Below are 27,779 nucleotides of genomic sequence, written 5' to 3'. Positions count from 1 at the left end.
CCCAGATAAAATAAGTGGTATATTCATGCATGTTGAGTCTAATTATGCAGGGTTGGAGGGAATGTCACAGGGAATAGCATGAGGAAGACTGGAGTTAGATGTTGAATCCAAGACCCAAAGTGGAGATGTGACTATACCTGGAAGGGCGGGAACAAGGAAGGTGGAAGAGGCAGGAGTTCATCTGGCATACGTTTTATGCAGCATCCTGTCATATTCCGGGATAGTTATGGTTATTCCTATAAATTCAAAAACAAGTAAGGTGTTTTCCAGTGAATTGTACAGCCCAAGTGAGGTTAGATAAATGCTATACAAGTATAAACAGATATATCCCAGTAGAAAGAAACCTATGGCAACCTCCTTAATGGTCCTTCTGGCTTGATGGCTCTTATGACTCTCTGTCTTCCCTTTTGTGGTAGCTTAGTCTTGATCTAAGCTAATTAACATAGCAGATGTTATTGAGGGCTTGGGAAGGTGGAAGGATTTACACTGTAACATTAACAGTCTGAATTTTAATTTTAGGTATTTTCCTCTTTACAAAGAATCCCCAAGCCTTTATATTAACTCCTGTCCTTCCTTCACCTTTTTTTGTTTATCCCCCTCCTTCTAGTTCCCTTTTTCCTTGCAGAACAATTTTTCTGACCTTTACTCCTACCTACAAGTACAAACTCTGGGCTTCCTTTTGCATACTTTTGCTGAACTTTTAAATTATCTCGTGTATGTGGTGGAGAGGGGGGAGGGTGATGAAGAAGTTGGCCTTATTTTACATGTTGTAATTAGGGGATAAGAATCACATATTTAGAACATTTTCATAGTTCATAATACATAAGCAAAGCCGATAACTAAGTCCACATAGTTATTCTTTTAGATTATATCTTTTCTTTAATGATCTGATTAATATAGTTTCATGGGACTGATAGTGTCTTCTCAGTAGCATGACTTTGTATCAGTAATTCATTCATTCTGCAACTACTTCTTGAGTAATTGCTATGTTCCAGGTACTGTGTTTTAAAACAGGAGTGTTATAATAAACAAAAACAAATACTTTCTCTACCTTCATGGAGTATGTCCTATGGTAAGGGAGACATAGGCAATAATCAACTTATCTTAAGACTGAAACAATAACAAGGAGAGGAACAAGGTTCTATGAATGACTGTAAATGCTGAGATTTGACCAAGTTAGGTGGTTGGAAGTGTTCTCTAAAGGATTAACACGTAAGAGGAACAACCACATGAGAAGATGCTGAACGTTGCTTATCATCAGAGAAATGCAAATCAAAACCACAACGAGATAGCACCTCACGCCTGTCAGAATGGCTATCGTCAAAAAGACCACAAATGACAAATGTTGGTGAGGATATAGTGTAAAGGAACCCTAGTCTACTGTTGGTAGGAATGTAAATTGGTGCAGCCTCTTTGGAAAACAGTATGGAGATTACTCAAAAAACTAAAAATAGAACTACCATATGATCCAGCAATCCCACTTATGGGTATATATCTGAAGAAAATGAAAACACAAATTCAAAAAGATATATGTACCCCAGTATTCATAGCAACATTATTTAAGATATGGAAGCAACCTAATGAATGGATAAAAATTTGGAATGGAAATATTGCTCATCCATAGAAAGGAATGAATTTGCCATTTTCAACAACATGAATAGACCTGAAAGGTACTATGCTTAGTGAAAAAACCAAACAGAGAAAGATAAATACTTTGTGTTATTACTTATATGTGGAAACTAAAAAATAAGCAAATTAATAAATATAAAAAACAGAAACAGTCACAGATATAGAGAACAAACCAGTGGTTACCAATGGAGAGAAGGGAAGGGGAAGGGACAAGACAAGGGTAGGAGATTAGGAGGTACAAACACAAGCTTATGTATAAAATAAATAAGCTAACAAGTATATATGGTACAGCATGAGAAATATAGTCAATGTTTTACAGTAACTTTAAATGGAGTATGATCTATAAAAATATTGAATCAGTATGTCATACACCAGAAATAATATAATGTTGTAAATCAACTGTACTTCAATTTTTAAAAATTCATTTAAGTGTAATTTGAACTTGAATGAGTGTTAACTAGACAAAATGAGAAATGAACAGTGTCAGTGTTCTTGGAAAATGAAAAGCATGTGCAAAGATCCTAAGGATGAAAAAGGGGCCAGATTGACAAAAGAAACGTATATTTAGAGAAGTAATTATGTATATCTATGGCTGATTCATGTTGAGGTTTGACAGAAAACAACAAAATTCTGTAAAGCAATTATCCTTCAATAAAAAATAAATGAATTAAAAAAAACTAAACAAAAAAGAGTTATATAGAGACTTATAGGCATAATGAAGGGCTTAGAATTTCTTCTAAGCACAGTGAGAAAGATACTGAATGTTTCTAACCTGGGGAGTGAAAAAATTTGATTTATTACACAGAAAGTATTCTATGTCTCCTCTATGACAAATAGATTGGAGAGGAGGCAGGGAAATCAGTGAGAAAAGCTGTTATAGTGGTACACACAATGATAGGAACCTGAAATGGGTTGTGGAAATGGAACGTGTCATTGGCAGTGGAAGCCACAGGACGATATGTTGGATAAGGGTATGGTGATGTGCTCCTTCATGGATCACAGCTGTGTTGTGGTGAAGGGACTCTTGTGTAACTCAATGAAGCTATGAGCTGTGCCCTGCAGGGCCACCCAAGACGGATGGGTCATATTGAAGAATTCTGTCAAAATATGGTCCACTGCAGAAGGGAATCGCAAACCACTCCAGTATTCTTGCTACGGGAACACCATGAACAGTATAAAAAGGCAAAAAGATATGAAATTGGAAGATAAGTCCCCCAGATCAGAAGGTGTCCAATGTGATACCAGTGAAAAGTGGTAGGCAATTTACATATGGCTTCAGAAAGAATGAAGTGGCTGTGTCAGAGGAGAAATGACGCTCAGTTGTGGATGTCTCTGGCAGTGAAAGTAAAGTCTGATGCTGTAAAGAACAATATTGCTTTGAACCCTGGAATGTTAGGTCCATGAACCACGTTAAATTGGATGTGGTCAAGCAGGAGATGGAAGAGTAAACATCAACATCTTAGAAATCAGTGAACTAAGATGGACGGAAATGGGCAAATTTCACTCAGATGACCATTGTATCTACTACTGTGCAGTAATCCCTTGGAAGAAATGAAGTAGCCCTCATAATCAACAAAAAAGTCTGCAGTACTTGGGTGCAGTCTCTAAAATGACAGAATGATCTCAGTTCATTTCCAAGGCAAACCATTTAACATCACAATAATCCAAGTCTATGACTAGAGATCTCTTCAAGAAAATCAGAGATACCAAAGGAACATTTCATGCAAAGATGGGCTCGATAAAGGACAGAAATGGTATGGACCTAACAGAAGCAGAAGATATTAAGAAGAGATGGCAAGAATACACAGAAGAACTGTACAAAAAAGATCTTCACGACGCAAATAATTACGATAGTGTGATCACTCACCTAGAGCCAGACGTCCTGAAATGTGAAGTCAAGTGGGCCTTAGAAAGCATCACTACGAACAAAGCTAGTGGAGGTGATAGAATTCCAGTTGAGCTATTCCAAATCTTGAAAGATGATGCTGTGAAAGTGCTTCACTCAATATGCCAGCAAATTTGGAAAACTCAGCAGTGGCCACAGGACTGGAAAAGGTCAGTTTTCATTCCCATCCCAAAGAAAGGCAATGCCAAAGAATGCTCAAACTACCACACAATTGCACTCACCTCACACACTAGTAAAGTAACGCTCTAAATTCTCCAAGCTAGGCTTCAGCAACATGTGAACCGTGAACTTCCTGATGTTCAAGCTGGTTTTAGAAAAGGCAGAGGAACCAGAGATCAAATTGCCAACATCCGCTGGATCATGGAAAAAGCAAGAGAGTTCCAGAAAAACATCTATTTCTGCTTTATTGACTATGCCAAAGCCTTTGACTGTGTGGATCACAATAAACTGTGGAAAATTCTGAAAGAGACGGGAATACCAGACCACCTGATCTGCCTCTTGAGAAATTTGTATGCAGGTCAGGAAGCAACAGTTAGAACTGGACATGGAACAACAGACTGGTTACAAATAGGAAAAGGAGTACATCAAGGCTGTATATCGTCACCCTGTTTATTTAACTTATATGCAGAGTACATCATGAGAAACGCTGGACTGGAAGAAACATAAGCTGGAATCAAGATTGCCGGGAGAAATATCAATAACCTCAGATATGCAGATGACACCACCCTTATGGCAGAAAGTGAAGAGGAACTCAAAAGCCTCTTGATGAAAGTGAAAGTGGAGAGTGAAAAAGTTGGCTTAAAGCTCAACATTCAGAACACAAAGATCATGGTATCCGGTCCCACCACTTCATGGGAACTAGATGGGGAAACAGTGGAAACAGTGTCAGACTTTATTTTTGGGGGCTCCAAAATCACTATAGATGGTGTCTGCAGCCATGAAATTAAAAGACGCTTACTCCTTGGAAGGAAAGTTATGACCAACCTAGATAGCATATTCAAAAGCAGAGACATTACTTTGCCAACAAAGGCCCATCTAGTCAAGGCTATGGTTTTTCCTGTGGTCATATATGGATATGAGAGTTGGACTGTAAAAAAGGCTGAGCACCAAAGAATTGATGCTTTTGAACTGTGGTGTTGGAGAAGACTCTTGAGAGTCCCTTGGACTGCAAGGAGATCCAACCAGTCCATTCTGAAGGAGATCAACCCTGGGATTTCTTTGGAAGGAATAATGCTAAAGCTGAAACTCCAGTACTTTGGCCACCTGATGGGAAGAGTTGACTCATTGGAGAAGACTCTGATGCTGGGAGGGATTGGGGACAAGAGGAGAAGGGGACGACAGAAGATGAGATGGCTGGATGGCATCACTGACTCAATGGACGTGAGTCTGAGGGAACTCTCGGAGTTGGTGATGGACAGGGAGGCCTGGCATGCTGCGATTCATGGGGTCACAAAGAGTCGGACACAACTGAGCAACTGATCTGATGCCCCAACCACTAATGCCAAAAAGTTGAAGTTGACCCTAAGTTCTATGAAGACCTATGAAACCATCTAGAACACCAAAAAAAAAAAAAAAAGATGTCCTTTTCATCACAGGGATTGGAATGCAAAAGTAGGAGATCAAGAGATACCTGGAGAAGCAGGCAGTTTGGCCTTGGAGCTCAAAATAAAGCAATGCAAAGACTAATAGAGTTTTGTCAAGAGAACACACTGGTCATAGCAAACACTCTCTTCCAACAACACAAGAGATGACTCTATACATGGGCATCATGGAAATGCTGCTGCTGCTGCTGCTAAGTCACTTCAGTCGTGTCTGACTCTGTGCCACCCCATAGACGACAGCCCACCAGGCTCCCCCGTCCCCGGGATTCTCCAGGCAAGAACACTGGAGTGGGTTGCCATTTCCTTCTCCAATGCAGGAAAGTGAAAAGTGAAAGTGAAGTCGCTCATTCGTGTCTGACTCCTAGCGACCCCATGGACTGGAGCCCACCAGGCCCCTCCATCCATGGGATTTTTCAGGCAAGAGTACTGGAGTGGGTTGCCATTGCGTTCTCCGTCATGGAAATGGTCAATATCAAAATCAGATTGATTATATTCTTTGCATCCGAAATTGGAGAAGCTCTATACAGTCAGCAAAAACAAGACCTGGAGCTAACTACGGCTCAGATCATGAGCTCTTTTTTGCAGAATTCAGACTTAAATTTAAGAAAGTGGGGAAGACCACTAGACCATTCAGGTATGACCAAAATCAAATCATTTATGATTGTATGGTAGAGATGATGAATAGATTCAAGGAATTAGATCTGGTAGACAGAGTGCCTGAAGAATTATGGAAAGAGGTTCTTAACATTGAACAGGAGGCAGTGACCAAAACCATCTCAAAGAAAAAGAAATGCACAAAGGCAAAGTGTTTGTTTGAGGAGGCTTTACAAATTGCTGAGGCAAGAAGAGAAGTGAAAGGCAGGGAGAAAAGGAAGGATATTCCCAACTGAATGCAGATTTCCAAAGAATAGCAAGGAGAGATAAGAAGGCCTTCTTAAGTGAACAATTCAAAGAAATAGAGGAAAACAATAGAATGGGAAAAGCTAGAGACCTTTTCAAGAAAATTGAAGATACCAGGGGAACATTTCATGCAAGTACGGGCTTTATAAAGGACAGAAATGGCAAGGACCTAACAGAAGCAGAAGAGATTAAGAAGAGGTGGCAAGAATACACAGAAGAACCATACAAAAAAATCTTAATGACTCAGATAACCATGATGGTGTGGTCACTCACCTACAGCCAACCTCCTAGAGTGTGAAGTCAAGTGGGCCTTAAGAAGCATTACTTCAAACAAAGCTAGTGGAGGTGATAGAATTCCAGCTGAACTATTTAAAATCCTAAAAGATGATGCTATTAACATGCTGCACTCAATATGTCTGCAAATTTGGAAAACTCAGCAGTGGCCACAGGACTGGAAAGGTCAGTTTTCATTCCAATCCCTAAGAAAGGCAATGCCAGAGAATATTCAACCTACCTTACAATTGCACTCATTTTACATACTAGTAAGGTAATGCTCAAAATCCTTCAAGCTAGGCTTCAACAGTACTTACCCGAGGACTCCCAGATGAACAAGCTGGTTTTAGAAAAGGCAAATGAATCAGAGATAAAACTGCCAACATTCATTGGATCATAGAAAAAGCAAGGCAATTCCAAAAAACATCTAATTCTGCTTCATTGACTACACTAAAAGCTTTGACTGTGTGGATCGCAACAAACTGTGGAAAATTTTAAAAAGATGGGAATACCAGACCGCAAAGAGTCATACATGACTTAGCGACTGAAAAACAACAACAACGGAAATAGAGGAGATTAGTTAGAATATATAAAGAAAAGAGCCAAAGGCTTAGGAGAGAGCTCAAAGGAACTATCATGTTCAGAGATGTGAGAAAAGAGGGATGGCCTCATATGTAAGAGAAAAGGGAGAGAGAGAGGTGTAGGAACCAAGAAAACAGAGGAGATGCTGCTGGAAGGCCAAGAAGACAAGTAACAGGAAGACAGAAAAGTGCCATTGAACCTGGGAACATGCAGGTTGTTGGTGACCTTGAAAAATATAATTCAGTGGGGTGGTGGAACTGAAGTCAGATCACAATAGTTTGTAGAGTGAATGAGGAGTGAGAAATTGGAAACAATAATGTGGACAGCTCTTAGGAAAATTTGTACTGTGAAAGAGAGTAGAAAAATGAAGGGAGATTTGGGGTCAAGGGAGATAATGGCATTTTTCCATTTAATTTAATGTGGGAGATAGCAGAACAGGTTTGTATGTTGAGACTTATATAGGAGAGAAGAGCTAGATGGTATAAGAGATAAAGGATATAACCAAATTAGAAGTTTTTTAAGGCTAGAAGAAATAGAATCCAGAGGAATTGGACTTTACATTTAATAAAGGCCCATTTAAGGGAGATAGTTACACCAGGGTAACAGAAGGTAAGAAACAAATATTTCTCTATGTCAAAGATTAAAAAATCATACTGAGGAGATATAACGTATAGCTAAGGCATCCTAGTACATGGTGTAACTGTGAGCATATAGATGTTAGCTTGCTGTGAATAAGAACTTGGACACAATCGTAAGGGACAGTTTAAAGAATGAGCATGTGACCAGGTGGTATGGTGACAAGTGGAAAGGCCTAGTTTTCCATACATCTAAACTAATAGGACTCAAGAGGCTAGAAAAAATTACACAAGGCAAGAAGGAAAGGTACTGATGAATACTTTTTTTTATGTTCCTGAAAAAATGGAGATTTACCTTTCTTAATGTATATGTACTAAATACACAGTGCAGTACAACTTTAAATGCATAAATATTCCCAGTGACTCAACTAACAATAACAAAAATGTCAGCACTCTAAATTACCAGCTCTGTAGTTTCTCCAGTCCTCCTGGTTATACAGATAAAATTTTACATAGTTGTGATCATTGTATACGCATCATTTTAAATTCTGCATTTTTTGCTCATTGTTTTATATTGCCCTTGCCTTATTTCTACATAGTTCTCGTATTTGTCATTCTTAATACCAATCAAATATTCCAGTGCACTGATGTCCTGAGTCTGCCTAAACAAGCCCTCACTGTTGGGCATTTGGGCTGTTTCCAATTTTTGTCTGGAATATATACCACAGTTGTAAACATCTTTATACAAATAGTTTTTTTTTATTTCTTTTGAATTACATCCTTGGGCTGTATTCCAAAAAGCTGAGTTTCTGGGTCAGAGCAGATGATAATTTTTTATGGCTCTTGTATTTGTTGCCAGATTTCTTTTCAGAACAGTTTCACCAGGTTGCAGGGCAGTAATGTATCAGTGCATCTTTTCCCCCAATACCCCACAGCAATGAGTATTATTTTTATTAATGTACTATATTTTAATTAATGCGAGATTATATGTCATGGTTGTTTAAATTTGAATCCTGTTAACTGGGAAAAGAACCAAACATTTCCCAAAACTTAACGGCGTCTCCTTTCCCCTTATCCCACATTGGCCTAAGGACACAATCCCCGTTTTGCCGGAGGGCAGACTAGGTGGTCATTTGAGATGCATTCCTCTCCTTTGTCACAGACTCCATGTGCTGTTGCTGTCCAGTCACTAAGTCGTGTCTGGCTTTTTGCGACCCCATGGACTGCAGCATGCCAGGCTCCTCTGTGCTCCTTTATCTCCTAGAGTTTGCTCAGATTCATGTCCATTGAGTTGATGATGCTATCTAACCACCTCATTCTCTGCCGCCCCCTTCTCCTTTTGCTTTCAATCTTTCCCAGTACCAGCGTCTTTTCCAATAAGCCCACTCTGCATAGGTGGCCAAAGTATTGGAGCTTTAGCAACAGTCCTGATGAATATTCAGGGTAGATTTCCTTTAGTATTGACTGGTTTGATATCCTTGCTGTCTAAGGGACTGTCAAGAGTCTTCAGCACCACAATTCGAAGGCATCAATTCTTCAGCTCTCAACCTTTTTTATGGTCTAACTCTCATATCTGTACATGACTACTGGAAAAACCAAAGCATTGACTATAGGTACCTTTGTCAGCAAAGTGATACCTCTGCTTTTTTAATATGCTGTGCAGGTTTGTCATAGCTTTCCTTCCAAGGAGCAAGTATCATTAGTTAGTTATTAAGTTTTGTTTTTTCTGACTTGTTAGTATCACTCATATCCCATCTTTTCATTTTTATTTTAAACCTTACCATTTTTCTTCTTGAACAGATTTCTCCTTACCTAGATTTTTAAAAATGCAACATGTGGTCAAGTCACTCTTGCTTGAAATTCAAACCCTTTCACATGCACCCCTGGCCTTTAGGGTCCAGTGCTTGCCTTCTTTGCAGCTAGTCAGCAGCTACATACACTTGCACAACCTGCCCTCAGTACATCAAAAATATATATGTCCATCTTAGAAGAGGCCATACTTTTTTACCTTTGCACCTTTTGGTTTTGTATCATTTTCTTTAGAATACCACTCTGTTCCCTCATTTTCCAGTAGATCTTCTCTGACAACTTGGGGCAGGATTTCTTGTCACCCCCTTCTTTCCTTATATGGTACTTTACTTTTCTGCTATAGTACTTACCAAATTGATGATAACTTTTTATTTACATATCTGCCTCCCACAACAGACTGTAGACTAGGATCAGGACTCAGTCTATGTTTTATTGATTCTGAAGCCTTCAGGATGTAGGAACAGCTTTAGTGTTTTAGAACCAAACTAATTTTTAAGTTTAAAAAAGTTTAAAACTACTTAGGTATTTACTGGACTATACAGGACTGTTTCCCCCACTGAGGATATGAAAAAGCTGAGATAGAATCTTCATGTTTGTGTCTTCAGGGACTACCATGTTGCCTGGAATATGGAAGTACTTAATAAAATGCACGTTTTATTATTTTCATTTCCTCATTCAGGAAGTGGCCCTTCCCAGTTATTGATTTTTATCTACAGGCATGAAGTCGTGTTCTTTAGGCTTTTATCATTTTTCTCTGCTTTTCTTTTTCAAACTTTTATGCATCATGTATGTAATGGCAATTTTATCTTAATGTATCACTTTTCTTATTACCTTGAAATATGTTTTTATTATTTCAGAAGTTACTTTTTATGATAGTTCTTGTCTATTTTCTTATTGATTGTCTTCTCTGTTTCCTTCTTTATACAATTAGGATAAAGCTTTCAATTTTATCTAGCCTTTTACAAATGTTTCAATTTTCAAGGTTAGGCTCTTTCAACTTATTTGGAGTTTATTGTTGGATCTACTATAGAATGAGGACTGAATCTATTTTTGGTGATGTGGCAATGTCAAGAAAAGCAGTTATTCAATGAAAACAGGTTCACTAAGGCTTCTTTGGGGGCTTTTAAGTTATAGTGAAATTAGTACTAAATTATCTCTCAATAAACATTTATTGAACACCTATTTTGTGTTTGATCCTGGCTTAAGTGTTGGGTTTATATTAACGAATAAAGCCAAAATAACTCTTACTCTCTTGGAGCTTAGCAAGACAATAAAAATAGTGACAGTCACACAGTCATGGAGTCTTTGCAACTCCATGGGTTGTAGCCCTCCAGGCTCCTCTGTCCGTGAAATTTTCCGGGCAAGAATCCTGGAGTGGGTAGCCATATCCTTCTCCGGGGAATCTTCCTGACCCTGGTTCAATGCAGGGATTGAACCCGGATTTCCTGCATTGCGGGTAGATTCTTTACTATCTAAACCACCAAGGAAGTCCTAAAAAACCGAACCACAGTAAATAAGAAAACAAATTACCCCAAATTGTGTGTAATTCTGTTAATTAAATGGATACCTGGAGTTGGAAGACTTATGTGGACAAGGTAATCAGAGACAATTTATCTGAGGAACAATATATTTAAGTCAAGAATGAAAAAATGAGAAGGAACCAATTGTTCAAAGTGTAAAGTGAAGAAAGTTTTAGTTAGAGGTGGTGGGTCATGTTTGTCAATGTCCTGAGTCAGAAACAAAATTAAGGCATTTGAGTACCAGAAGGATGGGCATTATAGTGACCAAAAGGAGAGCAGTAGGAGATGAGACTGCATAGACAAGCAAAGATCATATTATTACTGAATCATGTATACCATGGTAAAGAGGTTGTGTATTTTATCCTCTGAGCAATGGAAAGCTATTATGGAGTTTTTATAAGGGCAGCAGCATGTACCAGAATCTACTATATTTTGTGTGCCAAATAGATTTTAATGTGCAAAAGTAAGAAATCAAAAGAGCTCAGTAAGGAGGTTTTCACTATGAGGTATGTTTAATTAGATTAAGGTAATGGCAGAAGAAATGGAGAGAAGTTAAGATAGACATGCTTTATTGATGGAAATCTCAGTAAGGTGGAGGTGAGAGAATAGGAGGAATTAATAGAGGATGATTCCCACCTTTTGAACAGTTAGCATCTCTCATTCAAGAGCCATCACGTGCAGAAAAGGGACATTTTCAAAAGAAAGATACACCAAAATGAACACACATTCATACTCAGGAAATAATATCTCTGTAGCAACGAAAAATGATTTTAAACTATATTGGGTGTGCTTCAATTTGAAGATAGTGATCTGATCACAAGGTCCACTTTCTTCTAGTAAAACCATCCCAACTCCTTTTAAAAACTGATAATAATAATTAATAACAAACACACAGAAGAGGGATCATCTGCAGGTGAGAGACTTTTGACAGATTTCTCTAAGACAATTAACAGATGAAAGCTTATTGACAGAATAATCAGAGTGAGGAAGTGGCAACCCAGAGAACATGGACTCTCAGAAAAGATGAGAATTTGCCTTGCAGATAGGCTCAGAGTCGAGAGAGGGTGAGGTAAGAAAGGGTGACCAAGCCAAGGGCTTAATATGAAAATCTGTCTGCAGAGGGACAGACAGATGTGGAGAAAAGGAGGCCCAGTAAACCATGCACGTGGAGTTAACCTTTGGTTAGAATGACTTATGGCAGCATTTCCTTAAATATGCTCTGGAAAATACCAGTCCTGCAAAACAATAGCATTATGTGGAGGGAGGGGGAAGTAAAATTTCCATAGTCAAGTAAGTTTGAGAAATATTGAAATACACAAATGTACTGAAACACTTCCTAGCATCTTTATTAAATTAGTTTACATTCTGAATCTCCAAGAAGGGTATTTAGCATGCAGAATTTTAAAAATTTATTTGACCGTAGTCTTGTTTTCAGTGAATATCTTGAGAGACTAGTGTTCCACTAATGTGTTTGGACAACGCTGACTTGGAATGTGAGCCCTGCTTTAGGTGAGAGATGGCCATAGAGAAAACAATAACAGAAGAGTTATAATTTGGAGAACTCAGAGCTTGGACCACTTCAATAGCCCCATGACTGGTCTATTTGCTTCTATTCCTGTCCTCTCTAACATTCCCTGGTGGCTCAGATGGTAAAGAATCTGCCTGCAATGCAGGACTCCTGGGTTCAGCCCCTGGGTCAGGAAGAGCCCCTAGAGAATGGAATGGCAACCCACTCCAGTATTCTTGCCTGGAGAATTTCATGGACAGAAGAGCCTGGCAGGCACAGTCCATGGGGTCACAAAGAGTCGGACATGACTGAGTGACTAACCCACTGTCCTCTCCAATCTATTCACCACACAATTGCTAGAAAATCTTTTAAAAACATAATTCCCATGCTGTCAGTCATTTGATAAAGACTCTTTAATGACTATTCATTGCTCTTAGAATAAAATTGAATCTCCTTGCCATACCAGCAAGGCTCTATGACAAATGATCTGGCTGCTTCTCAGCTCTTCATTCTTCTCCATATTTCCCTTTTTCTTACTACACTCAAGCCTCACTGACCTGGCATGTGCTAAGCTTCTCTCTCTCCCTCTTTTTTTTTCAGCAGGGTGGACAGGATGGGGTTGTACAACATATACACTTCTTTCTACCTAAATTATTCTCTCAGCTTGCCACATTACTGATTTCACCTCATCCATCAGAGTCCTTTCTTGAATAGCCTTGCTAAGTGATTCTCTATCAGCACACTGTTAGTTCCCATTATGGCATTTATCACAAAACTGCATATTTATTATTTGTTTCATAGAGATTATAAACTTCATGAGAGCAGGAAGTTGTCTGTTGTATTTACTAATGTATATTCAGTACTGGCAAAAAGCCTAATATAATACTTTGTGGGTGCTCAAAGTTGTTGAATGAAGAATGGAAGTTATCCTAACATTCTATAGACTTGCTGGTAGCATATTCTAACTTGAACCTGGGTTAGAACAGAAAGCTAGACAGGGCCTTTAGCTCCCATGGAGGCCCAGAAAGCTATGGAAAGTATTCTAATTTGGGCAAAGATGATAAAAGCAGAAGAGAATTAGGAAGCAAATAATGGTCTTTTCCATCACAGTAGACCACATGATATATGCTATAAACTCAGTAATCTGCAAACCAGAAATAGAAAAATTGCCTTTTTCTACCCAGAATTTCTATCTTTAGTTGCGTCTAATTACCAAAACTTGTGTGAAGCGCCTAATGCTAATTCATAGGCTCCACTTGTACTCAAAGTGGCAAATAAACAATAGTGAAGGCAGTATGGGTGGGTAAGGACGGAAAGTTCACTATGTTCCGATACACAAGCTCTCATGACTTCTGTGGGCCCTGGGCGTTTCTGACCTCATGGGTCCCTTCCTCCAAAAAAACATTAACAGCAGCCTTCTGTTTTCTGTAGTGAGCCAGTGTAGCAGGACTGAAGACGAGGGTGGAAATAGCAGAATGGTAAAGTGCATACGCTTTGGAACTAGATGAGGCCCAGATCAGCATCCAGTCAGGTCACCTTGTTGCTGTTCAGTCGCTCAGTCGTGTCCTGCTCTTTGCCACCCCATGGACTGCAGCACGCCAGGCTTCCCTGTCCTTCACCATCTCCTGGAGCTTGCTCAAACTCATGTCCATTGAGTCAGTGATGCCATCCAACCATCTTGTCTTCTGTCGTCCCCTTTGCCCCCTGCCTTCAATGTTTCCCAGCACCAGGGTCTTTTCTAATGAATCAGCTCTTCACATCATGTGGTCAAAGTATTGGAGCTTCAGCTTCAGCATAGCCCTTCCAATTAATATTCAGGATTGATTTTCTTTAGGATTGATTGGTTTGATCTCCTTACAGTCCAAGGGACTCTCAAGCATCTTCTCCAAAATCACAGTTCAAAAGCATCAATTATTTGGTGCTTGGCCTTCTTTATGGTCCAACTCAAGGTCACCTTGAGGAAATCTTTAATCTCTTTAAAACCTCAGTCTCCTCACTGGTAAAATGAGGCAAATGAAATTACCTATTTCTTAGGCATGTTGTGAAGTTAAATGAGATAATGAATTTAAAATGCTTGGTGTGGTTCCTGGAGAAGGCAATGGCACCCAACTCCAGCACTCTTGCCTGGAAAATCCCATGGATGGAGGAGCCTGGTGGGCTACAGTCCATGGGGTCGCTAAGAGTCGGACGCGACTGAGCGACTTCACTTTCACTTTTCACTTTCATGCTTTGGAGAGGGAAATGGCAACCCACTCCAGTGTTCTTGCCTGGAGAATCCCAGGGACGGGGGAGCCTGGTGGGCTGCCGTCTCTGGGGTCGCACAGAGTCGGACACAACTGAAGCGACTTAGCAGCAGCAGCATAATGAGGGTGATCACAGCTCCTGCCTGCAAACCTACTTATACCGAATTCTTGTTTGGAGTGGGAAGTTGCACAGCTGGGGACAGTTTGGTGCACAGAGAAATTATTATTAACAGTTATTCCTAATAACCTTTCTGTTTTATTTCAACTGTGAAAGAGTTATATGACTTAAACTACAAGAGGAGAAAACAATTTATTCCTCTTAGTTCATAAGAAAAGAGTTTCCATCTCTGCCTCTAGAGAGAGGCAAGGCCTCCCAGCAGCTGTTCAGTGCTAATTAACAAGGAAGCACTGGCTACTGCAAAGGTCTGCTTCCTAGCTGAGAGTTATGCTAATAGCATATGCCAATTATGCTAATATTATGCTAATACCCACTTCTAAACTTACTTTCTTTTCTTTTTCTTTTTTTCCTGGACAAAACTTCTTTCTTGATTACAGAAACAGCCTAATTCCTGACCCAAGCTGAAGGTTAGCAGTTATTACTGTTATGATGAAGGATGTTTCTCTCATCTTCTGTTGTCAGAGAAGTCAGATAGGGAATAGAAAGAATATTGTAGAAGGAGACTGGAGTCCTGGGTCATAGATTAAAATTTAACACATATGGTCTTGGGAAATACTCTTCTTCACTTTCTTTTTTGCATTTCTTTCCTCACTTTCCCATGCTACTTTCCCTTAGAACCTATTTTTTTTCTGTATGAATGGCCTATCCTAATAGGTGTTGGTAAGATCATTTTGTAAAAGGTGTGGCCCATAGTTGTCCTGCATTGGAAGTACCTGGAGAGCTTCTTTAAAATGCAGCATGATATTTAGTCCAGAGAAATCCCAAGTGCCCTTTACCCAGTTTCTCCCAATAGTGACCTCTTGTGAAACTATAGGATAGTATCACCACTAGGACACTGGCATTGATACAGTAAAGAAACAGACAATTTCCATCACCACAGGAATAGCTCATGTAGCTCTTTTTTTCATGTAGCTCTTTTACCCTGCTCATTCTTCCTGTTTCTTAAAACTTCTGCCAACACTTACTTGTTCTCTATTTTTATAATTTTGCAATTTCAAAAATGTTATGTAAATGGAATACTGTAAATACAACCTTTTAGGACTGGATTGCCACTCAGCATAATTCCCTGGATATTCAACCAGGTTGTTGTGCATGTCAATAATTGGTTCCTTTTCATTGCTGGTTAATATTCCATGATGTGGGTGGACTACACTTTGTTTAACCATTCACTCACTGAAGGACATTTAGTTCTATTGTTGTTTATTATGAACAGAGCTGCTATGAGTATCTTTGTTTAAAAATGCAACATGATTCTTAGTCTCCAGCCCAGACCTACCAAACCAGAATATGTGGGGATAGGACCTAGATGTTGGCATTTGAACAGGAGAACCAGGGGAAAAATAAATCAGCATTTTATTTGTTCTAGAGCTTAATATATAATTAACCTAGTATAGCTTAATATATAATTAGCCATGGAAATGGAAATGGCTTTGGACTAAATGGAAGATGCGTGGTTTGCTGTAACTCAAAATGAATAATTTCCTCACAAGCTTTTCCTAGCTTTTGTGTAGAATGGCTGTCACATGTTATTCATGTTAGTTACATAACCAAAGATTCTCTTTGTGAGCAAGGAAAAGAAGGATCAGGCTCCTACACTCTTATTGAAGTTTATAGTCATTTAGACATCCAGTTCCTCATGAAGGATTTATCCTCTTTCCTGGGAGCAAAATTCAGAAACTAGTTTTTAGGGTTACACTCTGTGGTCCAAAAGTAGAATTCAAACCCCAAAGACCATGAATAAAGATGTGCCTTATTATAAGAGGGAGCTGTGATATGCCCTGGGAGAGAAGGCTCAACAATATTTTAGATACGTCATATGTGCAGGTGGATAACAAAGGAAAGAAACTCTCCCAGATTTGGGGTCCCTTGGGGGAGGAAAGGAACTCTCACAATGTAAGGGGATATTTTGGTTTTTTCCATAGCAGCATATTTGCTCCAGTGGGAAAGATCCCTTCAACCTGCCTGAAAGGTCTACCTGGCATTAGCCAATTTCCTTAGGTAGAGGTCCCTGCCTCTTGCTTCTCTTGTCCCTTTTTGCATGACTGGATGTCAGCATGAAGGCAGACATCTTCTGTTCTCTGAAATAATCATCCAGGATTCCTGCTTTCATAATTCAGGTATGGAGACATCCAACCTTGGAAAACCCAAGATTTTCCCTTTTTGTCATTATTCACATCCTAGGTCATCTTTTACTTGTTCATTCATAGACCTAAATCTAGGGATTAGAATGGAAGTGGATGGTTGAAAATCCTTGGATAATACTGGACCCTAAATGGAATTTCACTTTCCCAGTGGTATTTCACTCCTGACAGCACTAGTCTGTGTGCATGTTATTCCACCTCTAATATTACTATTGCTGAGCATTCTGCAGCTGTGTTGAAGTTATTCATTTATGTGGTTTGGGCCAGTTTCTGAGAAACAGGCAAAACTAGGGAGCAGAGGAATCCATCAATGTTAGATTTAAACAAAGAAATTTATAATCTTTTTGGACTTGTCGTCTTGCTTATTGCCAGGATAGATATAAAAACAGAGTATGGAAATGATACAGATACACAGAAGATATAGAAAAACCCTAATTTTCAGAGGGGGAACGTGGGGCTAAGAAGTCACCAAAGTTAGTGGCTTTAGTGTCTATTCTGTGGAGTTTTATCAGTTTCCTTTTAAGTATTATTTCTGTGCTTGGTTTTTGTTTTTCTAGATTTTAAAAAAATCATTCAAAGGGTTCTGAAAGCAGAAAATATGCTCCATTTTAGGTGAATTTTCTATACTTCTCAAAAAACAAAAGTGTGTTTAGTGATCCTTGTTGCTGTTGTTCAGTCGCTAAGTCATGTCCAACTCTTTGTGACCCCTGGACTGCAACACACCAGGCTTCCCTGCCCTTCACTATCTCCTGGAGTTTGCTCAAATTCATGTCCATTGAGTCGGTGATGCCACCCAATCGTCTCGTCTTCTGTCACCCCTTTCTTCTTCTGCCTTCATTCTTTCCTAGCATCAAGGTCTTTTCCAATGAGTTGGTGCTTTGCATCAGGTGGCCAAAGTATTGGAGTTTCAGCTTTAGATCAGTCCTTCAGATGAACATTATGCTTGATTTCCTTTAGGATTAACTGGTTTGATCTCCTTGCTGTAGAAGGGACTCTCAAGAGTCTTCTCCAGCATCACAATTCGAAAGCATCAATTCTTTGGTGCTTAGCCTTCTTTATAGTCCAACTCTCATATTTGTATATGACTACTGGAAAACCACAGCTTTGAATACAGGGACCCTTGTCAGCAAAGTGATGTCTCTGCTTTTTAATATGCTGTCTAGTTTTGTTATAGCTTTTCTTCCAAGGAGCAAGTGTCTTTTAATTTCATGGCTGCAGTAACCATCTGCAGCAATTTTGGAGCTCAAGAAAATAAAATCTGTCATGCGACGAATAGATTCAAGGGATTAGATCTCTAGACAGAGTGCTTGAACAACAATGGACAGATGTTTCTAACATTGTATAGGAGGTGGTGACCAAAACCATCCCCAAGAAAAAAGTCATCCTGGTAGTAGTATTTGGAAATGCAAATTTTGTTTGACATTATTTCTGAATTAGATTCTTCTTCCTCAGAATAAGAGTAGAAATGTTCCCATGTTTTTGAAGTTGTTCTCATTATTTTACTAAGAAAGAAAAAGGAAGAACATAGTTTACAAAAATTTTCATGTGAACAAATATTTAATAATGTTTTTCCCTCAACTTTCCTACTGCTTAAATATGCTACCAAAGTTAAAATAATAATATTGGTCTAAACATATTAAATTGTGATTGTCATATTTTTTAAATATTTATTGAAATGAAACTATATTTTAATATTTTGATTTATTTTACAAAATAAGACTTTAGGTAAGGATCTAACTTTACTTTTTTTCCAAATAGTCACAAATCACATGACACCATTAAAAATATGCTTCAATTTTTCACATAGTAAATTCTTTTCCATGTAATAAATTCTTATATAAAAATTTTTATAAAAATCCCCTTTTGTTCCATAGATATCCTTACTAATTCCCTATTTCTTTACTAATTCCTAAGATCTCCTGACTAACTCCTAGGAATGTTTTAATAATTGCAGGTTTTGTGGTGTATTTTAATATGTGGTAGATCAAATAAATATCCCTTTGGTATTCCAATTTTTCTTCAGAACATTCTTGGCTTCTTTCAGATTAATGTTAGAATGATTTTGCAAAGTTTCAAAAATGTCTGGTGGGATTTTTTTTTAATTAGAATTTCATCAAACCCATAAATTAGGTTAGGAAGAATAATTGATTTTCCCAGTCCAGGTCATGGTAGGTGTTTTCCTACACTCAATTTAAAAATATATCTCTGTAAACTATATAATATTACATATATGGATCCAGTGTATTTTGTATTTAATTATAGATTTTCTTTGAGGATGAAGTAGGAGTGTGGGGAGAAAACTTTTGCATTACTTTAAATGCTCCTGATGCTAATGCTAGTTTTCCCGTTCTTTTTGTAATGTAACTTTTGATAATGGAAGGTTATTTAAAGACTTAATTATCAACCTTTAGCAGAACAAACTATCCAAAGCATGTGAGGAACTCCAGATCATAGTATCATGGAAGACAAGTTTCCAGCTTCTAAGACACCAAATGTGATGTGTTCTTAATTGCCTGTCCAGAACCTTTTAGCCAGAAAGGGCATTTTACCCCTAATTTTCTTGTGAATGCATAACGGTTACCGTCAGTGACCATTTGCTTCAAGTCCTCTGTGGCATTTTCGGAATTGGAGTACATTCAGCAACGCCAGCATTAAAGTCTGTCCCTGTATTGCCCGTCTTAGGCAATGGTATTACTGCAGTTAAAACTTCAGGATTCTCTCTCACACCCTGTCTTACCCCCTTTCCTCACTTAAACTCACCCTTGCCAACCCCCCTTGGATGCACCAACAGTGTTTTTTCAGTTGTGTCTTTTCTCATTCCCACATTTCAAAGCCTCCCATAACTCTGCAGTCATCTCCCACCAGTGTGTCCACACCACTACTTTTCACCTTTACTGTAGCCAAAGTGATCTTCTTAAAACTCATGTTCCAGCCTGACACCCCCTCACTTGCTTAAGCACAGGATAAATCCAACAGGCAGGAGGAGCTGTATTTTACAATACTGTGTTGGGTGCTAATCATGCAGAGATAAACAAGACGTCAACTTGTACCAAGATGTTAAGGAATGATTAAAGGCCAGATGTGTCAGCATCATGGACCAGTTATCTGACCACTCTGTCAGATAACTTCCTACCTGTCCCCTGACATCCACATATCCTGGACTCCTGAGAAAATATTCACCTTGACTCTATCTGGCTTTACTCTAGCTGTTCCTATGCCTGACCTGCTTTTAGGGCAAAATCCTACCCTTCTTTCAATATGAGATTCAACGTCTTGTGAGATACGAAGCTTTACTCAGTGCTTGTCCCTCTTTTAACACCGTAGAAGGTAGAGCTAGCTACTCCCTGACTGCTGTCCCCCAGCAGTTAGTTCACAGCAGGAGTGCAGCACAAAGGCACTGTAGCTTGTTTGTCTCATTGTCCGTCTTCTCAGCTTTACTGTGGTTGTTGCAAAGCAGAGGCTCTGACTCAGTCACCTTTCGACACTTTTGCTCCAGTACATTCCTTGCCTTACAGATAACACTGAAATGCTCAAGTCTGTGAGAGGAAGTCAACAAGCAAATGAGGTGCTGAAGCCTTTTTACTTTTTTGAAAAATATAGGGTAGTGCTTTCTTAAGGCAAAAATTCAACTTATTTTTTTGCATTTTAGAGTTGTATGTACTTCTTGGCCTCAGTGAAAACAGCTTGAAAACAACATAGCATTCGGAATCAGAAAAACTGAATTTAGTTTGCATTACTATATGAATTTGAACAAGTCGCATAACCTCTATGTGACTTAGCCACCTCCACTATATTATAAGAATATCTGCCTACCAGGGCTGTTTTGAGAGTTATGTGAAATTATACACAGAGAAAGCTGAAAAAAAATTTAATGAGAAAGCACTATAAATGTCAGTGTAATTTTCATTATGGTCATTTTTGTATGTAAATAGAGATGATTTTACTTTTCAGAGATTTTAGAAATAATTTTGTAAAAGTAAAACCCATGTAAACACGCACACACAAACACACACGCAGGGTTGGCCAAAGTGTTTATTTAGCTTTTCCTTAACACCTTATGGAAAAACCCAAACAAACATTTTTGCCAACCCAATACTTAATGACACTTGTGTCTAAGTTTGTCTAGGCTTTCTAATTTCTGAAATATCCTGGGAAGGGGGTACTCAATTTCATTTCCCCTTCTTAATTTTTGGGTTTTCCTACTTGGTCTCTGCAGCTTAGAGTGCATATGTGATAGGGATAGTATTTTGGATCCTAATCTGTTTTCCCCTCTCCCTGGACTTTTCCATTTTCCTCCTCTCTATTCAAGCAGATAGCTGATTGTGTACTTATTGGCTCAGGGGTGGGACATAAAACGACGGAGAAGAGAAAGTACAAGCCTTTCTGGCTTTTGAATTTTAAAGAAAGAATTCTGGGCATAGAACTTGAAATAGTGAGGAGCGTGGAGCTATACTCCCAGATTCAAGTGATTTTTCTGGGCTGGAGAAAGGAGAGGAGAAGAGAAAGAGAAATCCATGGGCTCCAAAAGCAGAGGCTACCTGTGTCCTGCTTCCAAAAGAAGTACTCCTAGAAGGGGTGGCATGGGTCCATGAAAAAGAGCTGATTAGGGTGTCTAGAAATACTACTTCTCTAGCCAGTTGGGCTTCCCAGGTGGCAAGTGGTTAAGAATCTTCCTGCCAATGCAGGAGACTAAAGAGACATGGATTTGATTCCTGGATCAGGAAGATGCCCTGGAGTAGGAAACATATTCTTGCCTGGAAAATTCCATGTACAGAGGAGCCTGGCTAGCTACAGTCCATGGGATTGCGAAAGAGTCAAACACGACTGAAGGACCAACAACAACAATGACGACATGGAATCTGTGTGGCCTTGAGTGCTTTCTTCTGGCCCAGTGTTTCTGATAGAACCTCAAAGGGCACGGAGGGTGGCAAGTTGCTAGCAAGACTTTGCTGCATGCCTTTCAGGAAAACAGCTAAGCATGCTGATTGGGAAACTCAGTTCTCTATTTAACTGTTCCAGAAATGGTTAAATTTCTCTATAGGAAGAGAGGGTTTTCAAAGGCTGTCTTCCTTGGAAAATATTATTGTTTATTTCTTAGTAGATCTCAAAGTCCTCAGAAAATAGGAGATGGAAAAGATAGGTGGTGATCACAGGGAAAGCAATGTGGGAGCCATCAGGCATGAGATTGGGAAAACAGGCAAAGATATAATGCTATCTTGGAGTCTTGATTTCCAGATGATAAAGGATGTATGGAGAGCTGGAACTGTGATTGCTTTCACCTTCTGCACCTTTTAACCTTCAAAGGCTATGGATAGACCATGAAGCTGGACCCTCTCAGAAAGCGCAGTTGCCCAAGAATTGGCCTGATCTATGTCTCAGCTTATTTCATCCCTGGGGATATGGCTTACTTTAAGTTGCAACATCTTTGTTTTTTCTGTTTCTTACAGATTCATGAAGGTGGCAGGAAGCACAGTGGATGCAGTTACCTGGCAACAGTAGGTATTCACCTTTTTTGCTCTTACTTATTTTCAAATGCTGTGAAATGAAAGATAAGTAGTTGTCATGAAGTTATAACTGACATTTAATAAACTATCCTTCATCCTCCAAGAAAAATAGTTAAAATTAACTCCAAAGTTATTATTATGATACATAGGCTCTCATAGTAATATAATTTTATTGTTTCCAAAAATGAAAACAAAAACAGGGTAACATTTTGGAAAGCTCAGCTATTGTGTACACTTTTAAACTAACCTTGCATTAGTGTACAGGTTATGGGAATCTAAGCATGCCACCCTAAGCTTTTTTGGGGGGAATAAATTTCCTTAAGAGAGTAAATAGTTTTAATTATCTAATATATCATAAGAAAATAAAAACACTTTATTATATTAATGGTAGTAATATAGAGAGTCACTAATGTGAAGCAATACACGCACACACACACCACACCACACACACACACACACACACACACACACACATATATATAGAGAGAGAGAGAGCAGTTTTGAGAAAGGATCAACGTTCCAGGGAATAAGCTTACAATGGCAGAGACCTGTTACTCGAGGGTAGCTTAACTGGTAAAGATAATTATCTGATATATAAATTTAAATTTTCTTTAAGTCCCCTTACAAACTTTGTGCTGGAATGTCCAGCATCTCACAGTGTCTCACTGATTTTATACTGGAATCCTGCCCTTCGTTTCTGTAAGAGATCTGTCACATAGCATCTTTCAAATCATCTTTCATCTGATGTGGTCCTCACAGCTCAGACATGACTCCCATTCTGGGCCCTCAGAGCTGTCAGCCATGGCCACCTTTCTCAGTCACTCTCATCCTGCCTGCTTAGCATGTTTACTTCTGTCCTTCATTTTAAGTGGGTCACAGAATCCCTTAGGATTCATGACAGTTATGAAACAAAGAAAAGTGAATGCAATTTTATTAAGTATCCTAAAAGATTTTTTTGGTTGTTGGCAATCAATAACTTTTATCATAATGAAAAATATTTTATTCTACATTTATATTCTTAGTTTCTGTAAACAAGAAGTTCCAAATACTTGGAGAAATTCTTATTCTCCTTCAGTTTGTCTTTGTGAGCCTTGGATTGAGTGGGTTTGAGGATCTTGTCATTCCTTTGCTTAAATTCCCTCAAGTTCCTTCCCTTTGCATGTAGACCACAAGCTAGACTCTCAGACTTTCTACTCCCGCCTTTAAGGCCCTTTATGTTTGATTACTGCTCTCTTCTGATCCCACCCTGCCCGTACTCATTCTGTCGCAGCACTGGTGAGGTCTTTCAGTTGGTTGAGGGTTCACATGAATGTTTGCCTCAAGAACTTTGTATGTATCATTCCCTCTGCCTGGAATGCTGTTTTCTTTATTTTGTGTGTAGCTGACTCTTTCTCATCTCTTAAGATTCAGCTTATGCGTCACCTCCTTCAGGAGGTCTTCCCTGATGATTCTATCTAAAATAGAACTCCTATTTAATTCTCTTTCTTTGTTTTTCCATAGTACTTACCATAACTTACAATTACTGTTTTTTTAATACTGGTTTTTGTAATTTGTGTGTTTTATCTTTTACCAAAATAATGCTTCTTCAGTTCAACAAGTGCTTATTTGGACAATTGTTAATTGGGCATTTACTATGGGAGAAAATAACAACAAGGATAATAATAATAACAATGTGGTAGAAATTTTAATGTATATTACTACATCTGATCCTCGAAACAAGTAAATGAGATCAGGACTGTTTTTATCCCTAATTTTCTACAACTTAGAGAACGGTGTATAAAATCCAAAGATCACAAAGAAGTGGCAGATTTTGAATTCACAGCTGGGTCTGTCTCACTCCGTGGGCTTCTCCTAACTGTTACTGCTTTAGTAACTGGTCAGTGATCCTTTACTGGAATTCTAGTTTCTATAGTTGTTTCGTTGCTTAGTCATGTCCAACTCTTGTGACCCCATGGACTGTAGCCTGCAAGACTCCTCTGTCCATGGAACTTCCCAGGCAAGAATGCTGGAGTGGGTTGCCATTTCCTGCTCTAGGGGATCTTCCCGAACCAGGGGTTGAACCTGAGTCTGCTACATTGGCAAGCAGGTTCTTTACCACTGAGCCAGCAGGGAAGCCCATTACATTCTAGGGTGGGGGATAGGGAATTAAAACCCTCTTCAGGGTCTTAACCAAAAGCTATCTGGATAATGTAGCATAAAGACTAAAGAATGAAGACTTTATAGTATTTAAGAAGAAGTAATGAGATCAGTGTATAAAAATTAGTGGATAAGAATGTAGGGCTTGTTCAATTATCATGGCTGACAGGGAGGGATCAGAAAAATTTTTTCTCCCCTACTCAAGTACTTTCCATAGTACAAATGCAGTGAAGTGAGCAAAATATTTTTTAAAGGAAAAATATTTTTTTTTTGCAAATACAGCCTATTAGCTATTTTAAAAAAATATTGGCCATCTCTCAAGATAAATATCATGTATTTGTAGCTACTCTAAAAATACCCCCAAAGAAGGCATGGGGTTGCATTTCTTTTGGCTCTAAGATCAACACTTTTTTGGGGACAACAAGTAGTACCTTGTCTCCGCCATTTATTCCTTACAGCCATAATCTTCAGTCAAGACTTGGGATAGTCACAGAACGATTCTAAGAAATCCTGGCTAGAAGGACTCGGTGAAAATTAAAGCCAAATGCCATGTTTCTCTAACCCTGAGTATGCTGAGGTGAATATTTGTTAATAATGTAAAGTAAATCAAGAGTCATTGTCAGGAAAAAAAAGGAGCATAGAATTTGTTGATATACATCGGTCTATGGTAGCCAAAGGTACTGAGATATTGAGCTTGGAGCCTGAACAACCAGAGCTCTGAGTCTGAAGTCATAAATAAATAAGTCTATATAGTTAGACTATTTTGATTTGGACTTTCATGCTCTTGGATTTACACAACTTGATGATTTGTTCTGCCCACCAACCCATACCGAAAACCCAGAAGTGAGATGAAGTTCAGATTACAGGAATGGTGGAATAGCTTATATCAAATATCAATGATAAATCTGGACAACAAATATCAATAAATAAATAAATACACACACACCCAGAAGAGAGATCAAAGAGCTAGAGGAAGTTATTCAATCCCTGAAAGAAGTGAATGACACTGGTGAGATCTGTGGTTACTTAAGAATCCATACAGTATGAGATGGCTTTAAACTCAAAATAAATTCATGGTCATATTGGCTTGAGATGTTGAAAAAGGGAGTCAAAAGGTAGAAATCTCATAAGGAAGAAGCTATGGGGAAACATACCAAATATGCATATAAACTTCCTTTCAAATCTTTGCCTAATCTCTGAACTGTACATATATAAGGGAGACTCCAAGGAGCCTGGTAGAAAACAACAGCTGGAAGTCTGAAAATGTTGAACAGAAATTTCAGCTGCTGTCTGTCACATGAGGGACAGAGATTAAAATTTGAATCTCACAAGTTTAGAGGGGCCTGATAAACAGCTCGTGCTTTCCAGTGAAAACTAAAAGACTATGCCCAGGAGTAAAGTCCGTGTCCCAGGTCTAAGGATTTGCCTTAAGTCTAATGTGTAACCAACACATGTAATATAAATTGTTAGAGTCACCCTAACAAATTCTAAACTGCAGCTGCCACAAGACCAGCTATTCATCCAACTGCCTACCCGGATCCCAAACTAACACTCTTCTATCCCTACAGCATATCATCCACACTTTCCAATATACAATTTACAAATTACTAGGAATGCAAAGAAACAGAAAAATGTGGCCCATGGCCAAGAATGAACAATAACTAGAAACTCTGAGATGACCCAGATAGTAGAATTAGCTGACAAGGATTTTAAAGAAGCAATTGCAAATATATTCAAATAATTAAGAGAAAATGTCCATCTTGAATGAACACAAAGGGAAATATTGGCAGTAACATGGAAACAGTATATATGTAAAAGTACCAAATGAAATTATTAAAGAAAAACAGAATAATAACTGAAACGATGGGAATTCCCTGATGGTCCAGTGGTTAGGACTCCATGTTTCCAATGCAAGGGGCATGGGTTTGATCATTGGTCAGGGAACTAAGTTCCTACAAGCCATACAGTGTGGCCAATATAACTGAAATGAAAGACCCTCTGGGTGGGCTTGCTAAAAGATTAGAAAATACAGGATCCTCTATGACCCACCTCCCAGAATATTGGAAATAAAAGCGAAAATAAACAAATGGGACCTAATTAAACTTAAAAACTTCTGCATAACAAAGGAAACTATAAGCAAGGTGAAAAGACAGCCTTCAGAATGGGAGAAAAATAATAGCAAATGAAACAACTGACAAACAACTAATCTCAAAAATATACAAGCAACTCCTACAGCTCAATTCCAGAAAAATAAATAACCCAATCAAAAAATGGGCCAAGGAACTAAATAGACATTTCTCCAAAGAAGATATACAGATGGCTAACAAACACATGAAAAGATGATCAACATCACTCATTATCAGAGAGATGCAAATCAAAACCACTATGAGGTACCATTTCACACCAGTCAGAATGGCTGCGATCCAAAAGTCTACAAGCAATAAATGCTAGAGAGGGTGTGGAGAAAAGGGAACCCTCTTACACTATTGGTGGGAATGCAAACTAGTACAGCCACTATGGAGAACAGTGTGGAGATTCCTTAAAAAACTGGAAATGGAACTGCCTTATGATCCAGCAATCCCACTGCTGGGCATACACACTGAGGAAACCAGAAGGGAAAGAGACACGTGTACCCCAATGTTCATCACAGCACTGTTTATAATAGCCAGGACATGGAAGCAACCTAGATGTCCATCAGCAAATGAATGGATAAGAAACCTGTGGTACATATACACAATGGAGTATTACTCAGCCATTAAAAAGAACACATTTGAATCAGTTCTAATGAGGTGGATGAAACTGGAGCCTATTACACAGAGTGAAGTAACCCAGAAAGAAAAACACCAATACAGTATACTAATGCCACAGGACTGGAAAAGGTCAGTTTTCATTACAATCCCAAAGAAAGGCAATGCCAAAGAATGCTCAAACTACCGCACAATTGCACTCATCTCACATGCTAGTAAAGGAATGCTCAAAATTCTCCAAGCCAGGCTTCAGCAATATGTGAACCGTGAACTTCCTGATGTTTAAGCTGGTTTTAGAAAAGGCAGAGGAACCAGAGATCAAATTGCCAACATCCACTGGATCATGGAAAAAGCAAGAGAGTTCAAGAAAAACATCTATTTCTGCTTTATTGACTATGCCAAAGCCTTTGACTGTGTGGATCACAATCAACTGTGGAAAATTCTGAAAGAGACGGGAATACCAGACCACCTGATCTGCCTCTTGAGAAATTTGTATGCAGGTCAGGAAGCAACAGTTGTAACTGGACA

At 38.8% G+C, this 27,779-nt stretch overlaps 1 protein-coding gene across 7 annotated transcripts in view; it reads left to right on the top strand.

The window, feature by feature from the left end:
- HPSE2 (heparanase 2 (inactive)) overlaps positions 1-27,779 on the top strand; it is a 716,285-nt gene that overhangs the window by 453,270 nt on the left and 235,236 nt on the right. For all 7 annotated transcript variants that reach the window (XR_009733773.1, XR_009733772.1, XR_009733771.1 and 4 more), the window contains exon 6: positions 22,312-22,359. Coding sequence is in view for 3 of the 7 variants with exons in the window: in XM_061403062.1 (XP_061259046.1) it covers positions 22,312-22,359 (48 nt within the window). In the remaining 4 variants the exon portion in view is untranslated. The remainder of the gene's footprint in view (positions 1-22,311; positions 22,360-27,779) is intronic.

This window comes from Bos javanicus, chromosome 26, assembly GCF_032452875.1.
Source record: "Bos javanicus breed banteng chromosome 26, ARS-OSU_banteng_1.0, whole genome shotgun sequence".
NCBI lineage: Eukaryota > Metazoa > Chordata > Mammalia > Artiodactyla > Bovidae > Bos > Bos javanicus.
This window is presented reverse-complemented; position numbering and strand designations above follow the sequence as displayed.